The following is a 26,573-nucleotide window of genomic DNA, read 5'->3' as shown; positions in this document are numbered from 1 at the left end:
ATCCCTTTAAAACAAAAAAAAATACAATATAACAAAAATCTGGGCGTATTTGTTTAATATGATCTATCCATCTATCCAAAATCTTATTTATAGTGTGTCCTGTATCAATGCATTCTTCAAGAGTGTGTTAATATTAACCATATTTTAGTCATTTTCTTTTTGTACTAGCTGCCTGAAGAGGTGAATTTGTTTATTTAAAAAAAAAAGGTTTCTTTATCTCACATAATGAGAATGCTAACATGCGAAACATTAGATTAACAACACCTTAAAGGCCCTGATATACCATAATGAAAATCAAAGAATAAACTGGTGTAATTCTTAACTAAGAAAAGCAAAAAGTTAAACATTCATCTGAAGTTTGTTTTTGAAACCTTGAACCATATGACCTAAGCTAAGTTTCACACTGGCTGTAAAACACATTTAAACTGCCATTGGTTGCTGAAAGCATGGTTGTCTTTAATTTTCCATGTTCTACTCCATCTCACACTGTAGGCTTGGGCGATAATACAGTAATATGGTATAGCGCGGAATCTAAAAATAGCAACGATATCAGTTTTAATACCTTTATAGCATTATATAAAACAATGCACTTATATAGGAGACAAGGATTCAATATAATGTATTTAATGCCTAAAAATGTGTAGGAGTGGTTGTCATCACAGGGAAGGAGACAGATAGAGGTGGGGAAAGTTGGCGAGTAGCGCACCAAGTGACCTGGTCTCGAATAAGAACACAACTTCTGCAGTTTGGCAGTATTTTGAGTTTTGACCGAACGAAAAGTGGGAAGCGGTAAATACAGATGAGGCAACTTGCAAAATGTACAACAGAAATGTGACCGCGATGGAAATACCTCAACATAGGGTCGCATATACAGTATTCAGTTTCTGATTGGTTAAGGCACAAGCCAACAGATTGGTGACACTGTCTGAGCCTTATGTCATACTTTTTTTTTACTATGCAAAGTAATACAGTATAGCGAGGTAAAATAAGGAGGAGGTTTGATGGTATCAAAAATTGACCACCCTAGCCCATCACACACAGTTATATCTGCACAACATAATAATTGAACAGAGGATCAACAAAACTTCCAAAAAAGTGCATACGTTGTTGTATCTGCGCTGTCTGCACAAACACACACTTTGCCGCATGCAGACTTGTTGATAAAAAAAAAATGACATCACACAGGCAGTGCATTTATCTGGTTTGTCACTTGTGGATGGTATTCTTTGGATGCTAGGACTAGGCCTGTCACAATAATTAATGTATCGACTAGACCTCAATCATTTTTGGTGTGGCATAAAAACCTAGCAACATTTTAGCTGATCATGTAACATTTCTATCTATTGGAGGTGTCAGTATAGTTAAAAAAACACTATAGTATTTACCAAGGTTGTCGCGATACCACTAATTCACATTACGATACTTTACCAGCTGAAGTATCATCATACCAAGTCATATTTTGATATTGTAATTCATAATTCAAATCTATGAAATAAAGAACATTGTCAGAAATACTATATTTTGTGTTATAATAGGCCTACTTGAATTTAAATAATAGTTCCCTTATTATGGAAAAAAGTATTTGCACATCACTTCTTGTAAAATGCATTAGTTCTTTTTATTTATTTTGTAGATAACTGATCAACAAAAAATACATACAATTTAAAGATACCAATTTAAAGAGCAAATTATACAGAGCAAAATTCATTTCAAAAAGAGCAATAGGCTACGATAAAAAGTGTGAATTCTACACAGTTTTGCAACCTTAAAGTGCTCCACAAACTGTTAAAAAATTGAATGGTCTATTGTTGTACAAGCGTGTGAGCATTTTAATGACTGTTACATGCAACATTATGTATTGTAGATAGCCAGTATTTTTGAGCCAAAGTTTCACGAGACTACCAAAGTACCGGTAAACCATGCAAACCTAGTATTTACTATAAATTACTTTAGTATACAGGGAGATTTCAAAAGAATACCACAACTTTGAAAATCTGTATTTAGTCAAAGAAACATCATGGGACCTTGGGTAATTATTCAATGTGAAGAGTACTTAACAAAGTTTTTAAAAAAATTCAGAACTTCCTTAAATCGCAAGCTTTTCTTCTTTGGTGAGTTCTTGATTTTCAAAGTTGTGGTATTTTTTTAAATCGCCCTGTATTTTCATCTGGGTGTCTGACAAATAAAAATAAGTCTAGCACCAGATATCGCAGCCTCTTACTATTAGTATTAACCTTGTACTTTTTTTTGTTAACATTCATTATTATTTATTCAAGATATGCATTTTCACGTTCTTATTCCAATGCCTAATTGTTAAATTGACTAAAATTAAATATTCTTAAGAATAAAATATGATGTGTTCTTTGGAAGAGTGTACATGCATTATGATGATATTATATTGTCATTCTGGCATTATATAATGAGTGGCATATTGTTTATCGCAATATATTTTACAAAACAGACGTATAAAAAATAGATATCATAACAGGCCTAGCTAGGATGAGCATGGGATGCAGTTTACTAGTTTTGTAGTCCTCATTCTGGTTAAAGGAAGCGCTGAACCACCCAATTTTACTTAAGAACACCATAACTGAGATAAATTATCAGCTATAGCATCTCCAACAAAAAAAAACCCAGTCTGGATTAACATGGAATTCATGCAAGATTAGTGCATGCAGGATTTTTCTTGAGAAAATACCACATGTGTTTCAAATTTCTTTTTAACCCTAAGAGACAAATGAAAAAGAACTTTGCCATTAGTATATCAGGGCCTTAACCTTTTGACCATCAAGGTCCGGCTCTTCAGGGCTACACAGACACCATTATAAAAGCCCAGCGGGTGGCCTGTGTGATGTCTAGGAACAGCTGAGGGGTTTGACTGCTGGATCACTCATCATGCCTCAGACATTGTGGGAGCGGCTGCGGTCAGGGGGGGCATGAAAGCAAGAGGCCAAACTCAGATATGTGGCATCGTAACACATGGAAACCTGTCGGGAAACAACAAGCTGCTTATTCCCGTAAGCTATCAGATCTGAAAGTAAAGCCAGAGAACCAGCTAATTCAGAAAAGCAGTTGTGATATGTCAAGCGTTTGGCAGAATTGTGCAATGGAGATTTAAATGAATGACGCAATGCAAGTGATGAATGACAGAATGCGTTTTTGGAAAGCGATCGAGTATACTGTGATCTATTGTCTGTCTGCAGAGTGCAGAGATGCCATGTAAGGAGCTGCAGATGAAACATTACAGCTCTCAACATATTAATGTGAGGAAATGGCCATCAGCCAGACGCTCTACACACCCTGCCTCGCTCTTTATGGAGTGTAATGCGAGAGAATGCAACCAGAGCTCTAGTACATCAGAGAAAGAGCAGTGGACGGCTCCAGGTGGAAGCTTTTTGCTCGAAAAACAATAAAGGATTGTAGCTGATTTAATAGTCTCTTTAGGAGTCATCACGTTGTCTCGTGGCTACTGCACAGTGTTTTTGTACTCTTAAATAATAAAAGTTGATTATTGATTTCCATTAGTCATTGCATTATGCACTAGAATCAGTGTCAGGATATACTTTAGGTGAACACAAATGTATTTGCACAAAAAAATATTTAAAGATTCATCATTGCTTTTGTTGCACAGACACTTTCCTCATACTTGAGCAATTCCCGTCAGCCGTTGTGTAATCCCATTGGTGGTTGCGTGTGTGGTCAGGCCTGTCTTTCCCTGAAAACGCCTGCTGGTGGGTGCGAGGGGATGGAGCTGCCCGGGTGACTCAATTATTCCATAATGGCAGAGGAGGCATGTATCCATAGCAACAAAATTAGATGAGTGGCTGCTGCTGTACTTAAACACTACAGTTTGGATAAGACTGAAATCAGGACTCAAACAAATATGACTTAAGGGCCATTAGTGTGTCTTCTTGCTAAATTGGCTTGTCTGCGAATTTGCTAACTCATCGTAGGGAGCAACAATGAGGATTTTTTTTTTCTGTTGTGCCAGGCTACTTTCACACTGATAACTCAAGCAATACACAATTCAAAACATACACTATACTATTCAAACTTTGCTTTTTTTTTTTATATTATTTTTTTATTAACCCACCGAATTAATAAAAAGTGACATTGATACTACATATTTACTTTTTTATTTTTCAAATAAATGATGGCTCTTTTGAACTTTCAATTTCTCAAAGGATGCTAGTACAAACTTTGCTATTTTTCACCTTTAAAATTATTAATATCTTAACTGTTAATCAAAGGAAGTATATTGGAATATTAGGTATATTAGACACTGAAGAGTGGATTAAAGCTGTAGTCACACTAGAGTTTTAGCTTGCAAAATTCTGCTGGGTGGAGCTGTGACAAGGAGCAAGATAAAACAAGATGATGTGACAGATAAAACAAACGATTGCACCATATTTTAAGTATCTGCACCAATGGATCACATATTTATCTTCTATTGTTCACACACATTTCGGTAATGCAAAAATAATTATGAAATAATAATGAATGCAGCCAAATGGGAAAGTCAATGGAGTCATGCTCCTGAAAATGTGGCTTTGCATTTTATATATATATATATATATATATATATATATATATATATATATATATATATATATATATAAAATATATATTATATAAAATAATTATATATATATATATATATATATATATATATATATATATATATATATATATATATATATAAAGCAGTTTAGTTTAAGTAAAAAAAAATTCCAAAAATTTACTATTTTGTTTATTCAAAATAAACCCCTTAAAAACTTACTGATTGAGTACATATTTTTAACTGCCTGCCCTACCAAATGGTTGACCATATTTTGGCCGTTTTATGACTGTTAAAGTCATTTAAAGAATGATTGTTTTAAATAATGTTTTACACATACAGTATTGATAGTTTACAAGAAAGTCAAGCAAACATAATCCTGTTGCACATCTTCTCTTGATTTTGGTTTTATGGCAAAAAAAAGGTGATAAATGAGAATCTGAAATATTTTATGACTTCAAAAAATAAAAATGATTTAGTGTTCAAAAATGTTTTATTTTGATTGTTTTTTAAATAAATTGGTCTTTCAATACATATTTTCAGAAGTGCAATCAAAAAAAATCTTAGTGGGGCAGTTAAAGGGTTAAAGCTAAAAATTGTTTTAAAAAACATAGTTTGGATTAATATTTGAAAAAATGGTCCCACTTCATATTAAGTGTCCTTAACTACTATGTAGTTGCATCAAAAAAATAAATGCAATGTACTTACTGTGTTCATAATGTATTTGAGAACACTTGTGGTGCTCTTGAGTTGGGATAGAGGTTGGGTTATCGACAGGTTTGGTGGTATGGGTAGGTTTAAGGGTGGGTTAAGATGTAGGAAATGGTCAGCAGTGTATTTACAAATGTAATTACAGAAGTTAGTTACAGATGTAATTACAAACAGGTATTAAATCAAGCATAAGTACACAATAAATACATGTATTTACACAATAAGTACATTATAACAAACTATTAGTTCCTTTGTAAGTACATATTAATTAAGGACACTTAATATAAAGTGGGACAGAAAAAACTGATATTATGACTTGCAGTATGATGCAAAACATTTCTGGGTTTTGATAAAACGGGTTTAGAGTCTAAAAAGCTACATTTATAATACTCCCTCCAAGAAGTCACAATTACAATGTTTCCATTTTCAAGACTGATATCAGGGTTTATTTTTAAGAGTGGACGATTGTTCATCACCTAGCACATGCATGTGTGCAAATTTACCTTAAAGAGCATTGGTGAGAAACAGCAGTATGCTTGTGGGCATGATACGTGGTTTCACACTTTATTTCATAAATTTCGGTTTGTCAGATGACAAACCAGATATTCAAACTACCACAAACTACTTAACCCATGTGTAGGAGGAGTAGGATAACCCAACACGCATGCTTATTATTATATAAGTTAGGGATGTCCAGATTCAATCACGTGATCAGAAAACAGGTCTGATCACGCAGTTTCAGACTCTATCGGAATCGGGCGTTACCTCCAGATCAGGACTCGTTTGTGTGTGTGTGTGTGTGTGTGTGTGTGTGTGTGTGTGTGTGTATATATATATAACATTTTGGTAATACAATTTTAATGACTGTTTCTTCAGAGTGATTTTAAAACTTATTTTAAGTGATCGTAAGGTTAAGCAAGATTTACAGAAGCTAGAAATATAATTCTTTAGATCCATACATGTACACATAAAAATGTATACTGTCCGTAATTTCAGTTTTTTATGCAAAGTCCAAAAGTGAAGAATTTATGTTGTTTATTACTTGAGTGTAGGATTGGGCGATGTTGACCAATTTGGCATTATACAATGGCTAATGTGAAACACCACAAAGTCATTGTCGTTGTAGGTGGCAGTGAATTAATTATTTATGAATAACTATTTAATTAATAACAAATGAATTATTTGTAGCCTACCGTTTCAACTATCTGAAATCACCACCTGTCACACAATCAGCACTTGATGTGCTTTTTCAGCGGTATACTGTAGTGTGGAAGGAGAGCTTTTCAGAAATGCTAGGTGAAACGCCAGTGCGGGTGTGAATTGTTTTTGTTCTAAAATGGCATTTTAAAACCAAGATGTATTAGTGTAAATGGGGCCTAAGTGTGTATGTTTCGCGAGCGGGTTGCTGCTTCGATGGGGATTGGATGATTGCGATGCCGGCTCAGCATCGTGATGTCTTTCGGCCATTTGCAACGGATGATGGCATTGTGTATCGACACAAACCTACTTGATTGTTCAAGCTACCTCATAGAATTGCCCAGTTTGTTAACAGAGTTGTAAAATGTTAAATAAGAACATTCTGGATCTGTTTCATCGCTCTTTTGTATTCTTTTTTTTATGTATTATAGAAGTATCGGATTAGGTTTCGGTATGGGTAGATACTCAAAATCAAATGACTCGAACTAGAGGGCAAAAAAAATCTGATAGGGATATCTAATATAAAGCACACATAGTTATGTTTTCTGGGTGTAATTATTTTTGGAAGAGATGCTTGTGTGATTCATTGAGCAAAGAATTCCCCACATTTTCCTTTTAGTAGCAGCATAGTGAATAAATGCCTTATTACTTCTTCCTTAAGCCAGTCCCATTGTGGCTGAAGTGATAATGTATGTTTGGACCAATAGCAGAAACACAGCGAGTTATAACTCAATGGAAATCTTATAAAAACTTCCCATGGAATTCCCCAATGGGAGTTGTAATTCTGAAAGTAAAAAGTACTCCTCATACGTGCTTTGCAAAGATAAGCCTTTTTGACCAATAATATTGAAAGTTCGCCTTAAATTATTTGTTGTTTTATCTCCACACTTCAACCTAGCTTATGTGTAGTACCACATCAGTGTCAGAAGGTCTCTTGAGACACTTAGCCTAAATGGTTTTTCAGTCAATACTTAGAATTCATTTATATTCAATTAGAACAAATGGTTTCCTGTTCTTATGATCACAATCACTTTGATCACTTTGAAATTCCATCAGCACTTAGCATCAGCATTTCAGCTTGTAGTCTTATTGTTTTTTGTACCACAGAGCTGATGTTGATTGATGCTCTTCACCACTGAAAGCAAGTATTCAGACTGGGAGCTTTTCTTATCTGTTTAGTATTGGTTGCAATATTGTACAGTGTTAGAGTAACCTCAAAATCAGTCAATGGAAGCAACACATGATATGTAAATGTTAGATGAGTTTATCTTTTCTAAACCAGATGTTTTTTTTGTATGCCCTGCTCTGGAATGCAAAACTAATGCAATTTTCTCTGGCATGTTCGTGTTTAACAGACTGTTACAGACAAGCATGTGCACCTCCACGGTTCTCTTGTAGTTTTCAGGACAAAAAATGGTCTAAATTTCATCATTCTGTTTTGTATTCCCACAAGAATGGCTTTTTTTTTAAGTATTCTTATGGATGAACTGTGTCTTGTCCTCTTAGCTGAGCAAGCATTACATTTCCTTCTGAGGAAGTGACCTTGAAACATATTGACATGGCCTTTGTGACCTTTTTTCTGCCCCCTATTTGTTAAGTTTCTTCAAGTCTAAACGGGACATCTTAAAGAGTCCAGTTTGGAATGTTACTTCCTAACTAGCTAAAACTGAGTTTATAAATACAGGGTTCATACTGTCCTGGAAAACCGGGAAAAGTCCAGGCCTTGAAAAGTTTTGAAAAAACAAATAAACCTTAAATGTTTTGTAAAAGTCATGGAAATGTATTTAACAAATATCTGTGTACTTGAAGATATTTTAGATGATAACATCAGGTAAATTTTTAATACAATAGTGCAGTTCGTCTCTTCACATGACCTTCACTGTGAATCAACTCGCAGTTTTAGCTTTGACTCTCCTTTAATCGCATTCATTGTAGTTCAAGCTACATTTTGAGTGTGGTCTCTAGAAACAATCTCTAACTACAGTGGTAAGATTCTATTAGTGCTTAAGGCTAATTTGTACTATTTTTATGAGAGTCTTATAAAAACACAAGCCAACATTTCTTTTCACAGACAACTAGATACTTTCTAAAAACTATTTGACAGATACTATAGCTTGTCACGTATAATTTGATATGCTGTAATAAATTAGAAATTTTCGAATTTATATATACAGTTGAAGTCAGAATTATTAGCCCCCTTTAATTTTTTAATTTTTTAAACAAAACATTTTCCCCCAATGATGTTTAACAGAGCAAGAAAATTTTCACTGAATGTCTGATAATATTTTTTTATCTGTAGAAAGTCTTATATGTTTTATTTCGGCTAGAATAAAAACCCATTTTAAGGTCAAAATATTAGCCCCTTTAGCTATATTTTTTCTGATAACTTGCCTAATTACCCTAACTTAACCTAATTAACCTAGTTATGCCTTTTAGATGATAAGGCATTTAGACATTTAGATGTTTAGATTTTAAGCTGTATTGAAGTGTCTTGAAAAATATCTAGTCAAATAATATTTACTGTCATCATGGCAAAGACAAAATAAAACAGTTTTTAGAAATGAGTTGGGGGGAAAAAAAACTTCTCTCCATTAAACAGAAATTGGGTAAAAACTAAACAGAGAGCTTAATAATTCTGACTTCAACTGTATTTTTTTTAATATTAACTTTTAATTAATTACCAGATGTACATAGACATTGTAAGAAACATTAGGTCATGGATATTTACCTGAAAGTTTTGGAAAAGTCATGAGAAAGTCATGGAGTTTTAGTAGTAAATATGCGTAAGAATCCTGTAAATAGGAAAATTCAAACAGCTGTTTCCTTGTATTACCACTAAAGAACTTAATTCATAGTTTCTAGATATAATACCGTCAAATACTCAATGAATGTCTTTAAAAAGGCTTGGGGAACTTTGAAGGGTGATTATGTCAGTCTTGAAAAGACATGTGAGAGTGGGAACACAAAGAGACCTGATAATATCACATCTTTGTGAGACCAAGTAAATGGCAATGATTGAGACTGAGGAAAAGGAGCTGGCTACATCATCAGAAAAGAAAACAAAAGGCAAGATTAATGAGGAAAACAGGAAAAGGAAGTAATTATCCTTGGAAAATCAACAAGTGTACATGCTTAAAATAACATTAGCCACAAGTCAGCATCTTAAAAAGTGCTAACATGCAGTTGTTTCCTTAAGGACCTGTTTCCACTTATTCTTAATATTAATAAATGTATATTTATTAGCTTAACCCAATATATTTTGGTTGATTTATAGTAATAGAAGATAATATTTGTTTTTCCTGATAAAATGACTGATTTTGTTTAAATCCACAATCTTAAACATACATATAATCAGGCTAAGTATACCAACTAAACTAAATTTGTGGTTTAGACAGGAGGAAAATGGCAAACTATCGTGTTACTGTTTGACAATCTAATATGCATGTTTGGACTTTCAGAAGCAAAGATGTTTGCTATGTGTTCAAAGGACACAAGTTACAGAAAACAGTCTCTCGAGAAAGAAAATGAGGGGAAAAATCTGCTCACACACAAATCTGCCCCTCCTCCAATAATACTCCGCCTGCTGTCTGAGAGCATGCCCCCCCTACCTCCCTTTCTCCCTCTCAGTAGCTTTTCCTCTCACCATTACTTCCATTGTGGTTCAACTCTGAACTCTGGCTTCATCTGTTTGTGCTTAAAGTTGCAGAGTATGCAATAGCTTTCCCATTCCTTTTTCACGTCTAAGATGCGGTCACATTAGCAAAGGAACCCTGATCAGCAGAACTCATTGCAAAATCTTCATTGTGAAAGTGTAATTTCTGAATTTTGCCAATTTTCGGACCTTAAAAGTCATTTGTCCACTATTAAAAATATAGATACATAACCAAAATAAAAATTCTGCCATTTTTACTCATTCTCATGTTGTTCCAAATGTGTTTTTTTCTTCATCCGTTTGTTCGCTGATTTTCTATACAACACTTTTAAGGCCCAAAAAAGTAATAAGAACATAAGTAGTAGATGAGATTCCAGTGGTTCAGTCTTAATTTTATGAGATGATGGATTTTTTTTTAACAAATTCTTTACTTGAATCTCCAAAACCAATGTATTTGTGCTGTATTATTGCATGAGCAGACATTCTCACAATGCAACATGTTCTAGAAGTCCTACACTGTTTTGTCATAATTTGCTTGACATGTCATATTAGAAATAAAATGATAGCCTTTCATCTGCCAGTCTCAGTAATGCACTTTTACATAATCTCACCGGTTTCTCTCAGCTCTGGCATGCAGGAAATGCACATTTTTGCACCATTTAACAAAATAATAAACCAAGACCTAAAGCACCATGAATGTAAACAAAGCTTGCATACAGCATTCCTAACTCCTTTGCTTGTAAGCAGTTCAAGTGATTCTGGGACAGGTTGTACCTTGAGATCTTCTGCTCTCATATCAACACAAAATAGATTTATTGTGTTAGTAAAGGTATGGGTGATGTAAGAAGCTATTGGTTTTTTTTTCTCGCTTTATTTGCACATAAAAATTAATAATTCCTGTCACCTCATATAATTAAGACTTACTGGAATCACATTAAATACTTCAATTAATTTCTTACTACATTTCTTGTCCTTAGAAGTGCTCATACGCCCTTAAAATATATTTTCTAAACATGAGTTTTTGCAGTCATGTCATAGAAGATTTTTTATTTATTTTTTGGTTTAAGGAGTTCATCCAAGTCAAGAACGTTTTAATAATTTGTAATCTGAAGTACCTTTTTTGGAATGAAATGGTTCTGTGGATGTTCTTCATAGAACCATTAATGGCAATAAATTTAGCTTTTTAAAGCTTCCCTACACTGTAAAACACAAAAAGATAAGGTAACTCAAACCATTTGAGGAAACTGATTGCAACACACCATTTAAGTTCAAAAACTAATCCTAATGAGTACTGTGAACTTAATCCATTTGAGTAAAAGAAGCAATTTGAGAAACCCAATAAATGAAGAGAACTCAAACCAACTGAGTACTGTAAAACCCAATAAGTTAAGGCAAGTCAAACCGTTAGAGGAAACTGAGTGCTACTAACCATTTGAGTTAAAAAAAACAAATCTATTTGAGTACTGTGAACTTACTCAATTTAAGTTGAAGTAATGAGGTATTTAATTAACTCATTACCTTCAACACTGAGTTCAAAACTCTTTTCAAATAAGTAGAATTAACTTTCATTTAACTTTAATTGACCTAAATTTCAATTCTTTTGATTAAGTTGACTGTTGGGTTTTACAGTGTATTGAGATTTTGGAATTTATAATAAAACAGTAAATTAACAGGAATCGAAGTTGGAGAGAGAAAAGGGGAGTGGGATCAAGAAACATCTGCAAACTGGGATTCAAAATCAGGATTCCACAGTGGTGCTATATATCATCTTACTGTCCATGAGACTATTTGCGCCCACAATAATATTTATTTTCAAGAGTAGTCTTTTGGGTGAGCTATTCGTTTAACAGTGTGTAGCAATACCAATACAAGCTTTTCAAACCAAGTAGCTTTCATTTGGTCGAAATGAATTTGATCATGTGGCCTTGAACTTGAACCCATTGTCTTTGTCTGGACCAATGCCATATTCATGACTGCATAGAATATTGTTATAAATAATGACTATTTTGCAGCCAATATTCTGCAGACCACAGCGAACATGCCCTCACCTTTACTCTTGTCCGCTCACTTCCCTTTCTTAGTGCCTCATTCTTCTCATACTCCTTATCCTGTTCTTCTCCATCATATTTTCCTGTTTTTCCCCCCACAGCTCATTTCCTCATGTGACATCCCCAGCTCTCTCTCTCTCACTCTGTCTTTCACTGGCTGAGATCCAGATGTCTGCTCTTCGAATTAGCAAAAATAGCAGCTGCATTTGGCGACTTTCATTGCACTCACACATGAGTCCAAAAACTCTTTCAAGGACTTGCAAACACTCAGGCTGAGACACAGACAGCAGAGTCTGTGGCTCGTCCCAGTGGGCCTTTACAGAAAGATGGGGGTCTCTTCAGTTTATTGTGTCACAGGAAGCACCTGGTCATAGAAATATCCTTGCAAGCTTTTCCATCAGTTGTTTTTGTATAACAACCCATCACAAACTTCACACAATATGCGGGGCTCATTAGCAGTGAGTCATGCAGTAGTTATGAACTCGGTATAATTTGAGATGGACATCCCAAGACTGAAAAAAGAAAGAGGGTTGTTTAAAGAGAAAGTGAAAGTGTTCTGGAAGGGAGAGCTTATGTGGATATTATGCAGCTGTTCAGTATGCTGGACACATCGCAGCACTCCTTTCAGGCCTGTCACGCTGAGAAATGGCCTGGTGGCAGTTGTTTGAGCCCTTTACTCACCGCAATTAAGTAAATGGAACCAGGACTCGGCCAGTCCCCTCCCGTTTCAACCCACATTGCATTGATTTTTGTGTAAAATTCTCTTGCAAGGGAACGGGCTCGGTCACTAAATGACAGTGGGACATTTAGATGGTAAAAAAATTTAATTTAATTATGCTCTGAAAATTCAGTTTGTGTTACCAGGAGCTTCACTGAAGCTAGAAGCGCATTGGGTGTGTCAGAATGCAGCTCTGAGGATGAGACAGACAGAGAGAGAGAGAGAAGCTTGGCAGGATAGAAAAACTAAACTTGCTTTTGTTTTTGGCATTATACAGTTTGCTTATGATATACAGTTAAATTCAGAATTATTAGCCCCCCTGAATTATTAGCAACCCAGTATATTTTTTCCCCAATTTCAGTTTAATGGAAATACGATTTTATTCAACACATTTTAAACATAATAGTTTTAGTAACTGATTTATTTTTTCTTTGCCATAATGACAGTGCATAATATTTTACTAGATATTTTTCAAGACACTTCTATTCAGCTTAAAGTTCTATTTAAAGGCTTAACTAGGTTAATTATGTTAATTTGGTAAGTTAGGGTTAGGAAAGTCATTGTATAACAATGGTTTGTTCTTTAGACAGTCGAAAAGAAATTATGCTTAAGTGGCCTAATAATTTTGCCTTTAAAATGTTTTTTAAAAAATTATAAAACTGCTTTTATTCTACCCAAAATAAAATGAATAAGAATTTCTCCAGAAGAAAAAATATAATGGGAAATACTGTTAAAAATTCCTTGCTCTCTTAAACATAATTTGGGAAATATTTGAAAGAGAAAAACAAATTCATAGAAGAGTTAATAATTTTGACTTCAACTGTACATACAATGTAATGTTCATTCAGATATGAGCCAGATCAGTCTCAAAACAATACATTTGTATTTGTAAAGTTCATTAATCCACAACTCCATTTAATAATTTAAAACACAGTTCATCAATTCTAAAGTAAAAAGCTAAAATATTTCCCAAATGCTCACACATGTGCATCATCCATAAATACATTTAAAATGTTTGCACACTTATGTATATTTGAAGCTATTGGATTACTTTCCTCATGCATTTATGAATTATGTTAGATGTATATGAAGGCGAAGCAGTGGCGCAGTAGGTAGTGCTGTCGCCTCACAGCAAGAAGGTCGCTGGTTCGAACCTCAGCTCAGTTGGCATTTCTATGAGGAGTTTGCATGTTCTCTCTGCGTTCGCGTGGGTTTCCTCCGGGTGCTCCGGTTTCCCCCACAGTCCAAAGACATGCGGTACAGGTGAATTGGGTAGGCTAAATTGTCTGTAGTGTATGAGTGTATGAGGGTGACAGGCCCAGACGACAGACCGGCCGGAATGTGTAAAAAAAAAAAAAAAAAGTTGTTATCATGTGGACAAGTCTAAATGGAGGAGCTGACCCCGCAACCATACGGGACTAAGGCCAAAGAAGAAGAAGTTAGATGTATATGAACCACTGAATGTGCATTTGAAAATGCTCACTCGAATTTTTGTGCGGTATTTTTGAGACATTCCTGGCAGGACATGATTCGTACAAATCTTTTTTTTTTTTGGGAGATTATTCTGTTTAGCCAATCATGGTCAATTTTACATCCACCAATCAAAACACTCCTTACTGAACAAAGTCAAGAAGATCCACCATTTAATTTTTATGTTTTTTTATATAAAATAAAATAAATTGTTTCAGGAGTATTATTAGACATTTGTCATCAAAATTACGTCATACACTGAAAAATATTATTCTGCAAAATTGTTGGCAAAAAATGTATATAAGTTGAATTTAAACATTCTTCATTCATTCGTTCATTCATTCATTCGGCTTATTCCCTTTATTAATCTGGGATCGCCAGAAATGCCAGCTGACCCAGCCGAGGTTTGAAACAACAACCTTCTTGCTGTGAGGTGATTGTGCTACCCACTGCGCCACCATGACGCCTGAATTAAAAAAAAACAGATTACATTTACTGTAGTAATGTTTAACTTAATTTGTTTGTTTAAATTCAACCAAAATAAATTTTTGCAATCACCTAGAAATCAAGGGATCATCTTTGAATCTTTTTTTTTCCAGTAGAGTAAGGTGTTTTAAGCAATTTTATCTTGACATACTGGCACAAATATCAGACTGTCATAATACTTATTTATCTTAGCATGTCATCTGTTTATTTTGCTGACCAGCTGTCATAATCCGTAGTAAAACTGTCACATTGCACAGCATGGAGCGATTGAATTTGTAGTGACCAGCAGACTCGACTTCCGTGTAGGCCTTATAAGTATGCAACAGCTAAAACGTAAATTAGATGAGTAATGTTATATATCAGTAATACTGAGTATGATGATCTAATGTCATTTGCGAACCGCTCAAATCAATGCATTCAGTAGCAATTTTTACTGAATGAATCAGTGATTCAAATGCTGGCATTTTCAGAATATCATTTTGTCAATCGCCTCTGTAATCAGAATGTTATGTTTGTGCCATGCATTTATGAATTTTATGAATGCAAAGTATTATTTTTCAGATTGATCTGGCTCCATATTCAGACATTTACGAAATTGATAAAATTGATTTTGGGTGTTTGCGTCAAATTTTTAGATGGGGTCAATCAGTTAATTGATTGTTTGACTAAAAAGCTTGCACATTTCACCAAACTGAAGGGGGGGGGGGGGGGGGGGGGATCATGGAAAGAAAAATAGTAAATTAACAAATAAACATCAGAAAGAATTGCAGAAAAACAGAAGGTGACTCAACAGATATGACACAAAAGGCGAAGGTACTGTTGTAAGACAATTCATGCTCACTCATTTTCCGTGATGAATCACAGAGAATGGGTTTCCTAACAGAAAGAGTTTCCTGTTTGCTATCTGTCTTTAAAAAAATGTGTAATTCTCTTCTTTAAGTCTATGTGAACTCAAAGTTACAAACAAGTTTACTTCAATAATTTGATGTTTCTCTTTGTGAAGCTAAATATTGAATAGAGGGTGTTTGATGTGTTAACAGTTGGATAATCAGATATTTCTGTGTTAAGGAGTACTTTTTATTCATTAATTTACTAAAACACAATATTTACAATGCGCTTGCAGACTACTGGAAACTAAGTGTGTTTGGCTTTGTTTTGGCTGGATGTAACTAAGTGATGACTTAAAGTTTGAAAGGAGATGTTAAGGCAGACACTTTGTTATTCCCATGGGAATGTTAATGCAGTATTTTGTGCATTACAAAGGTTAAGAAAATCAGATACTTCTTTAAATAAAATATAAAGATGTTTCAAATGTTTTAAGGAATTTAGTTAATTAAATACAGGATTAAATACTGATTCAAGCGTGTAGTTCAAAACAGTAAAGTGGGGTCTATCAGTTTTAGCTAATGAGATATTTTAATGAGATATTTCTGTTTAATATGTTACAGATACATTTGTAGATGTAACCCTAATGTATTTATGTTGTATTGACAAAAACAGTGGAAGACAAAATTATTTCTCTGAAATATTTTTTCAAATATTTCCAAAGTGCTGTTTAACAGAGCAAGATCATTTTCACAGTATTCCCTATTATATTTTTGTTCTTATGGCGAATTTCCTTTATTTATTTATTCTTTATTTTTGGCTGGCTGTTTGGAATAAAAGCCTTTTTACAAATAATACTATCAGTAGTTTGGGGCAGAACTGCAATTTGTAATTGATTTAGGGAAAAGAAATGTCTGGATGTTTTATTTGTTTTTTGCAGTTTAATATAAAATCAGTCAAATCTGTTTGCATCTGTTTATTTCGAATCAAAATGTTGCTTAAAATTTATTGTATTACTGTATTGCTTAAGGCAGCTTAAAATAGACAAACTTCTAGTAAATAAAAGCTGCAGCTTCAGTTCAGTTGTCACAGTTAAAGTTGAGCTTAGTTCAGTTCAGTCTAATGCAAATGCTTTCGCTGAAACACAGAAGAGCAACTCCACCGATGTGCAGTTCCATCAGACACAACCAAGCACGCTAGAGGAGACAGAATTCATTGAACTGCTTTCAGAGCAGTTTATCAGACTAACTAGAATATAACTAATCATGTTTAAAAATAAATAAATAAATAAACTTTAAATAATGGTACTTGGGGAAAAACAGAAGCTAACATGTAAGGGTGAAAAGGTGTGACACAATGGAAGATAAAGTTGCAAGATTCATGCTCACTCATGTTCTCCATGTTGACTCACTGTGATTACATTGTGAGCGGATGGGTGAATGTTTCTTAAGAGAGTTTTCTGTTCTTTTTCTCTCTCTCTCTTACTATCTCTCTATACACTGCCATTTTGAACATCCATGCAAACACCCAAGGGCCCGCTGCAGTTGCTATGGTTAAGGCAGTATCAATCAGCCTGTGTTACCAAGTGATGTAAACACTTTGAAAAGAAAGAGTCCTTTCTTTTTTGCATTCCTTCTTTATTTTCTTCTAAGAAAGCTGTCTTTAACTCTCTTCTTTTTCTCTTTTTTCCTTTTGCTTTTACATGTCATGTTACATAAGAACCCTGATTTGCTGTTAGCTCGAGGTTTTTTTATGAGAGGAATGAGGGAATGGAAACAAAAAGTTAATTTGGGCCCCTCAGTATGACTTCCAAATGTTCTGCAGTTTAACGTGCAGCCTTATCAACGTGAGCACACAGTGACTCCTGCTGGCCATCACCAGCAATACTGCACCTTCAGTTGAACAACCATTTTGATCGAATGATTCTCCGATCTTGATTTGAATCTTAAAACTTTGAAATACATCTAAATACCCTATGTTTATAATACAGATAATCCTGTATTTATTTAAGGATGAAACAATTTTAAAGAATTGGATTTTTGTTCATTCTAATACATATGCTCTTCTTGTAGGTGTCTACATCTTGATTGCCGTCGGCGCTGTGATGATGTTTGTTGGATTTCTTGGATGCTATGGAGCCATTCAGGAGTCCCAGTGTCTTCTTGGAACCGTAAGTAACTCATTTGTTCTTCAGATTTGCTTGAAGTGTATTGGTGATAGAGGTGCTTAGAGTGATTGAGCCCCGATTGCAATACACACGTAAACCAATCTCATGCTGTCAACGTTGATCCTTTTATTCTGCAAACATTTGATGGTCTCTTAAATGTCTTTAAATTTTTTGGTAAAGATTGCGCTACGCTCAGGAACGTTAAAGCCAGCCCAGTCCTGCCAGATTTCAACAAAACAGTACACTAGCTCAGTATTAATGCTATAGGTCAGAGTCCATTTGAGGGAGAATTAGCCTGAATTCCTTTTTCAATTGGCAATTAAATATTTCTGTAATGGTAAATGTAGATTTTTAGAATTAATCTGTCTTTAGTTTGTTTTTTATTAAATAAATTATAGCCTGCCTATTCTGATCAATTTAATAAATTTGTGCAAAAGTTTGAGATGCTAGTTTGTTTGATTTTATTCAGAACACCCCTTATCAACATTTCTTAATCTTACATATTTGTCAATCCTGGAACAACATTTCAATCAGACTAAAGAGGTAGGTTTGCTGTTAATGTGAAGTGTAGATTTAAAACAAGGGTTTTAACATCATTTTGCTGTAATTTTAAAGATAGATTGTGTTTAGGGTTAGATTTAGGGGTTGAGATAGGGGTCAGATTATTTTTAGACTAGAATGTTGTTTCAGGATCATCAAATGTTGTTTCAGGAACATGTCTTACTTGGTGAAATGACACATCCACATTTTTTTCTTTCCCTCCCACAGTTCTTTGCCTGCCTGGTCCTTCTTTTTGCCTGTGAGGTTGCCGCTGGAATCTGGGGATTCATGAACAAAGACAAGGTTTCTGTTTCTTTCGACATGCACATATAAACACTAGGGGTGAAATGCTTCACAAAATCAACAGTTTATTTTGTGTCACAGTTTTGTTATGCTTTGCATGGCCCATACTGGTCAACATAGGGATGTGGAAATAAGGGAAAACCCCTTTAAAATTTTTTATTTATTAACCAAATTACTAAAAATGTTCATCTAGAGCTGTTTCATTGTAAATAAATAGTTGAAACGATTAGTAATATGTTTTATTATTATTATTATTTACAAAGGAAATAATAAATAGCATACAGTACATTTGAAAAAGCTGCAAATAAATTAAACAGCCTATTCAATTTTGTTGCTATTATAAAGAAATTGAATCGTCATCAATTCTTATTAACCTTTTCTTCACTGTATAATTTAAACACTCTGATTAAAGAGCAGCAAATGAATCTCTCATTTCTATTTTTCATGTGATTACATTAAATAACAGAGGTGTCACTTCAAAAATGCACAGATCTAAAATGAAAGCTTTCCTAACTGTTTATGCTCATTTAAGACTAAATTTGGTGTGTTTAAAAGAAAACCCACCAAGATCGACATGGTTACATTATTATGTGGATATGTCTGTTCAAACCATAGACTGTAAAAGATATGGACGTAGTATCCGTGACGTCACCCATAGGATTCTGAAGAGTGCAAATAAAGCTACAAGTAGGCACGGCCAATCGTCCCCATTTTGTTTGGACGTCATCGCACAGACCAGGGGATACCAAACAAGGGCAAAGAGACGGAGTGTCAGTGGATCTACAAACGCCTGCTAGCACTTTTCTTAGACGGGCTTTTCTTTGGGAGAAACGCTTGATATAGTACTTTGTTACCTGCGACTCGTTTGTGTTCTGACCACATGTGCTCGGCTTTGTACTAAATCAATAATGTTTAGTCTTTTAAAAACACTGTTGTAATACATTGAGCCACTAAGCATTGTTCTTGTGACATTTTTCTACAGGAGGAAAAAGCTAATAACTTTCAAATACTTAAAATATAGTCTGTGTCAGTAAATGCAAGCCTATTTATGAAATCCAGGCATAACATGTATGTCAATGTTTCCGATTACTGTTCATTAGCCTACAGCTAATCAATCTGTCAGATTCTGTAGTGCATTACAGTTCTAAAGAAAATTATAAATGATAAAATTATCTTAAGTAAAACTGCATAAAACTGTATAGATATGGTATACAATTTTACTTATCTAAGAAATGGAGGCAACTTAAATGGTTTTTGAGCACAATTAAGTGCACACAACATGCCATATCATCTGATAATTGTAGGAAATAATTCCAAAAGACAACAGACTGTGTAAAGCCAAATAAAACAAAACAAAAATACAATATATATGCTGAGTTCAGCAGCTAATCAGCTGGAATCAGCTGAGGTGACATGACAGTGACTAGCCTGACCTGGCGGTCTCTCAAGTGGTCATGCCCTTAATTATGCATACTTAATATACCTTAATGAAAACGAAACGGGTGAGTTATAAAAAAAGGAACCCCTCACAGTTGTCATGAAGAGTAATATTAGCTATATGCACCAAAGCCGTCTTTTGTACCAGGCTGTAAACATATTTTTATCAGCTGTAAAATTGGCCAATTTAGCATTGCAGTCAGTGAATATCTGGACTGGAGCCAGCACCCAAAGGCCAGTCAATGAATTGCAGTTTCAGTTACCTCCGTATTGGCTTCACGATTGAAGAGCGGGAGGTTGTCGCTTGGTTTAAACACGCACCCCAAGCCCAGAGTATTCACTTTTGTTCCACTTCAAATAGCATGTGCAGAATCCATTTGGGAAACAGCATCTATTTATCAGGATGGTGATGATTCCGTGAACTTTTTTGAGGATTGCATAGGAGGGGCGAAGGTGCCTGTAATGAAAAGGAAGGGAATGCCATCATTTTTATATTTACTTTAAAGTGTTTTCATGCCTAAATAAAATAAAAGTGCACAATAAATTCACGTTTAAGAGCAAGTAGCATCCCCTGGGGGTTCAGCTGTATGGGTTGCAAATAAACGGAGGATCGGATCTTTAATGTTTCTTGCCACCCTTTGGTTGAAAACACTAGAAAAAAATGCGAAGGTTGACATGATGTGGCCTCATGACACAAAACAATACCGTAACAAGAGAATCAAACAGTTTGTTGTTGTTATTTTCAAGAATCGGCCTATCGCTAATATACACACAGCATTAAAACTAACAAATGCAAATCTGTTTACAATATATTTGTAATGATTTCTTCCTCCATTATATTTTTCAGATCTCCAAAGAGGTAATCGGTTTCTATGACTCTGTGTATGACAAAGGCGCTACCTACAACACTGACAACAAGAATCCTGCCACTGCTGTCCTAAAGGTCTTTCATGAGACTGTAAGTGGTCTTCACCTAGTGAGGAGCAAGACCATCATCAAGTGATTAATTTATAAATCAAATGGTGTTGGAGAAACGCAAATATCTAATCAGTGTTATCTCTGGATTTCAGCTTCAGTGCTGTGGCAAAGGAAACCTTTTTACAGCCATTGTTGATAGGTGGCTCACTGACACCTGTCCTGAACATTTAAGAACAAATGCTGTGGTATGTCACTCTTTGTTACTGCATTAAAATAAAGAATTCTCAATCAAAATGTCAAGCATACTGTAGCATGACAAAAAAAAATGTTTTTCAGGACTGTCACACCGAGATCAAGAATCTTTTCACTGACAAGATCAGCCTGATCGGCATCGCTGCCCTGGTTGTTGCTGTAATCATGGTGAGTGAGTTTGAGTGTGCTTATATTGGGGACTGTGTGTCAGCGTAGGCTATATCTACACTAATTCAGATCAATTTGAAAACAGCTTTTTCATCTAAAAACACTCCATGCCCATGTTATCATTTTCAATAATTTCTGGAAAAATGGTCATCCACACCAAAACAACCCAAAACACTTTCATTCACGTACTGCACATACGCACAGAAGTAAGACGCTTTTACCGGTGTCATATCTGCCTGGCATTTGTTTGCTTTCTCTTTCTTTGAAATGTTGCAGCAAAATGTTGAAGAAAATGAGAGGTTTTTATAAATTTTGTGTAGTATTCAAGGGGTCTACCTTTTCGTTATGTTAGTGACATTTTTTGATTGTAAAGCCATGACACCATATAACAGGAGTGTAAATTTAGCATGGACAAAGGGGACACGTCCACATCAATATCCACCAATTATTGAAAAGTCCCCACCAATAACTTAATTCACTTTAAAAAAAATTGTGCTGTCAATATCAACCTAGACATGCAGAATCATCTCTCCTCAAGTCGCACCACTCACCAAACACACATGAATATTGGGATTGTCTGTGCCTTTCCCTGCTGTTGTGTGAGAGGCTGTAGCTGCGTTCAGAAGTAACAGTGCCAAAACAGCATAAGGGAATTTCATATGTGCAAGAATAAGATGTGTGAGGTGTGAGGATGGCGGCAGCAAAAAAGGTGGTAATAAGGACTGAAGTCACATAAACTCAAGTTCGCTACTGAATGAGTCCATCATGAAAATGCAGTTAATGCTTGTGTCTTTTCCCCTGCTTTAACTCACAGCATAACATTACAACAGACTATAACAGCTAATGTAAAAGTATATGATCAATTCTCCTAATCTCTCAGGGTAGCATGTCCAATTTCAGTTGAAACAATTTGTCAGAAAAACTACAGCCTCCATCTTTTATTAATACTCAAATAGATTATCATTTGCACTATGGCTAAATTAAACTGAAGTCTTTATTAAACTCACTCTTTATCAGTTATTAAACCTTCTTTTAACATTACACTGTCAGGCCCGTAGGCAGCTGATTGAAACGGGTTGTTATTTGTTTTCTGAAAAACTTAACCTTTTTTGCAGTTATTCGCCTGATTTTCTATTTAATTATGAGGTATAAATATTGCAATTTAGAGACATTTTAAGAACTAATTTTTGCTGGTTTATCTTGTCAGATGGTTCTCATAATCACAGTTCATACATTCATTCATTCATTTTCTTTTTGGCTTAGTCCCTTTATAAATATGGGATTGTCACAGTGGAATGAACCGCCAACTTATCCAGCATATGTTTTACATAGTGGATGCTCTTCCAGCTGCAACCCATCACTTTGCCCCCAACCTGGGTCAGTTGGCATTTCTTTGTGGAGTTTGCATGTTCTCCGAATGATCACATGGGTTTCTTCCGGGGGCTCCAGTTTCCCCTATAGTCCAAAGACATGTTGTGTAGGTGAATTGGGTAAGCTAAATTGTCTGCAGTCTATGTGTGTGGACAAGTGTGTATGGATTTTTCCCATTGCTGGGTTGCATCTGAAAGGGCATCCGCTGCGAAGAACATATGCTGAATAATTGGTGATTCATTCTGCTGTGGCGACCCCCGATTAATAAAGGGATGAAGCCGAAAAGAAAATGAATGAATGTGTTCACTTTGGACAGCGTTTTCAGAAAGATAAGTTTTGGTTTGCTAAAAACAGCCTCAGTGAAGACGGAAGGCCAAAACGGGGAGAAAAATGTGCATTTTCAAATGAAAAGGCATTAGTGTGGACATGATCTTTCGTTCTATAACCATTTGACTCCTGTTTTTCTCTCTACAGATCTTCGAGATGATCTTCAGCATGGTGCTTTGCTGCGGCATCAGGAACAGCCCTGTGTATTAAAACAAGGGCAAGATATGACCTTTAAAACATCAGCCAAAAAAAATCGTTTTGTTTTATATCTACCATCTCCTATTTTGTTTTGTATCTCCCATTGTTTCCTAATGTAGTCGCTCTGTCCAATTCCTGAAGTCGCAGATCAACTTTTGTGCATTTTATTTGTCGAAAAGTGGCGGTGGAACCACCAACAACTAGTCTGCTATCGTTTACGCTGTAGTTGGTGATGGCTAGCTTTAGCAGTAGACTTATAAACACACAGAGTACATTATCACATGAAGGATGGATACATTTATTTGCTTGTAGTTTCTTTTTGTGTGTTTTAACTGTTAAGTACCGCTATTGCTTTGGGGTTACTATTATTCTTTTTTCGTATGTATAAACTGTATATATTTGCAGGCCTGTACGGCTCTTAGCATGAACCTCATACTGAACACTCTTTTCCATCTTCCTCTCTGTTTGTATGTACTCGACTCTTCCTGAGAAACCACTAAATAAACAGTGTTAGTTAGGTGAGAGTAAGCTAGAATACGGTGCTTTTTTGTTGGAAATGAGAGTACAAGGATTAAGAATGTTTGAAGGCCCAGGTATATGTAATTTCCTGAGTTCAGTCTTCCGCATTGTTGAAGGACACTTCATTATGAGCAAGCAGATAAACGCATTCGGCTTGTGCGACCAACCTAGTGGACCACTGGTTTCAAGTGTTCAAATCACTCCCACAGTAGCACAATTGGCCTGTGCACATGCTGTCCATGAGGCTGAACTGGACGTGGGCAAGGGAAGTATACTTTCCGCTCAGTTTGGCCAAATCCCAGTTGACACCCCTGATGGCAACAGCCGTTTTAAGTGCACAAGACCACAAGTGTAGATGAAGTGTGCCATTTGAGATTGGGCCTTTATAGAAGTTGATGAGCACTGTGTTGTTTGCTTTTTGCACCATTCCTCTTTCAGTAGAGCTCAGTGAGGGCAAATCTTTATGATATAATGAGTAGTAGTGTAAGTCAGTGGCTTTTTGTGACATAATGTTGATCAATTTTGCCTGTTTTAATTTTTTTTCCAAACAGTTCGGACTGAAATACTTTTTTAAAGTATAAAAATATATACAGTATAATATTGAAGTTGGTGGTTAACATTTATTTTTTAAATGCATGTTAATATTGTTACATAGAAAGCTATACATTTGCAAAGTTATACTCGACTTTAGTCTAAAACCTTACAATAAACATCAAAATTATTACTCATATATGCTTTGGAGTAATATGCTTTAATAGTATTTAATGTAAGTACTTTCAAGTGTGTATTTTGTTTTTATTTTAGGTGCCTCATTGGTAAAGAATCCAAATTAGTTGTTTGTTTGTTCAACATTATGCCACAAGCGCTGTCTGATAAGCGTTGAACCTGGAATTTTCCTTTTAAAGGTGCTGATCTTTCATCATTCAGTGAATTCGGAGCTGTGTTCTTCCTTACTAATCTTACCATTTCTGCCATTTAAAGACAGGCAATAATATTAAAGGGATAATTCCCTCAAATATTAAATCCACCATCATTTAATCAGCCTTGGCTTGTTGAAAACCTATTCAGGTTTCTTCTGTTGAACACAAAAGAAGTTACTTTGAAAAACACCAAATTGACAACCATGGTAATTTTTATTATATGGAAGTTAATGGGTGCCCAGTAAGTGTAACAGAGGCCAGCTAGTTAAGGGCTGTGCAGGTAAACCTCACTCCTCTTAACCTCTAAAGTTGTTCTAGCGACAGAGGCCATGGTCTTTAGCCTCCTTGTTAGAGCAACCGACTTCCATGCGGAGAGTTGCCAATGTTTGATCCCAGCTCGGAGAAGGTTAAGCTCTGTAGGACCGACGGGGTTATATAAGCATCAGTCTTCACAATAATATCTTTAGTGTTCCACAGAGGAAACTTACAAAGGTTTACAACCACATAAGAAGTAAACTATGAGGTAATTTTCATTTTGAATTCAGAAAGTGTGTTTCTTATATGTATGTGAGACCACATAGGTGAGAGAGAGCTGATAAATATCTACAACCTCCTGATGCTGATTAAGCTCAATATACAGTGATGTAATGTGTTTTTCTGCATGTCCGTTATACAAGGTGTTGGACTTATGTACTGCCCCGGTCACTAAAGTTCTGCCCCTCGTTACAGTAAGCCAAGCCATAGAGAGGATTCATACATACAGTACCTACTAGCCTTATAACATGAGACACCCTATCCCTTAATCACTTAGATAGCAAATCCAGGTCGATTCTGATGGAATCGTCTATGCTGTCATTGCTGTTATGTGCTACAAAATCACTAGACTAGAAAACCCAAGGATGTTTGTGTGAATGTACACGTGTGATATCTGTTGACGGTGAGCTCAGAAGGATAAACTCTGTTGTTGATACGATAGACAAGCTCTTTACTCTTCACTGCCACCTCTATCACAGATGTAGAGTCTGTAATACCATGCCATACTCGCTAGGTGGCGTTCAAATACTATTCAACTGGTGTCTACGCCATTTCTTAAGCCTGTGTACATGATTTTCGTGCACTTCTTCTATCTAGACCTCACTATTAGGACGCGCCCCATCCTTGATGAATTAATACCATCAGATTTGTGATTTTACTACATGCATTATGCAACCTTGTCTTGTTAACACATTTTGCCTATGCTGATATGCTTCAAAGTGTCTTGTAATATGTACAGCTATATAGTATACTAATTACCATGTAAAGACAATGTATGCCTTTAATTGTGATAACTTTTTCTGGTACTTGTCAAAAAAAAAAAAAAATGAAGAACCTCAGAAATGAAGCATGTAAGAATTGTACGGGGTCCTGACAGGTTAAGCATGATCTCTATCTAATTAATAACATGAAGGAAAATCTAAATTAAAACAGTATCCAGGTATTTGATCATGTTTTTAAATATAGCATTTGTGTTGAAAGGATCTCGTATTATTTGATACCCAATTGGAAAGCTTGAACATGAATCTCTTTACCAATTATACCTATTATACATTTTGGTCTGATTTTGTTGCCCAAATATGTAGGAATTAAATGTATTTTACAAATAATGTGGTGTTTTTTGTGTTTTTATGTTTACCTTGTCTGTTTGTAAATGCGGTCCAAATGTTATTTATTATTTTACATTTCTTTTTCATGAACATTTTCCATTTAGGGGCAACATATTTCATATAAACAGTTAAAGTCAGAATTATT

At 35.2% G+C, this 26,573-nt stretch overlaps 1 protein-coding gene across 1 annotated transcript in view; it reads left to right on the top strand.

Moving 5' to 3' along the window:
• Positions 1-26,428, top strand: part of cd81a (CD81 molecule a) — a 40,098-nt gene extending 13,670 nt beyond the window's left edge. The window contains 6 exon segments of the mRNA NM_131518.2: positions 17,738-17,835; positions 18,601-18,675; positions 20,960-21,070; positions 21,183-21,275; positions 21,367-21,450; positions 23,296-26,428. Coding sequence (NP_571593.2) covers positions 17,738-17,835; positions 18,601-18,675; positions 20,960-21,070; positions 21,183-21,275; positions 21,367-21,450; positions 23,296-23,358 — 524 coding nt within the window. The 3' untranslated portion in view covers positions 23,359-26,428.
• The last annotated feature ends 145 nt before the right edge of the window (positions 26,429-26,573 follow it).

This window comes from Danio rerio, chromosome 7 (assembly GCF_049306965.1).
Source record: "Danio rerio strain Tuebingen ecotype United States chromosome 7, GRCz12tu, whole genome shotgun sequence".
Classification (NCBI taxonomy): Eukaryota; Metazoa; Chordata; class Actinopteri; order Cypriniformes; family Danionidae; genus Danio; species Danio rerio.
The sequence above is the reverse complement of the archived record's forward strand: the minus strand, read 5'-3'. Positions and strand labels throughout refer to the sequence as shown.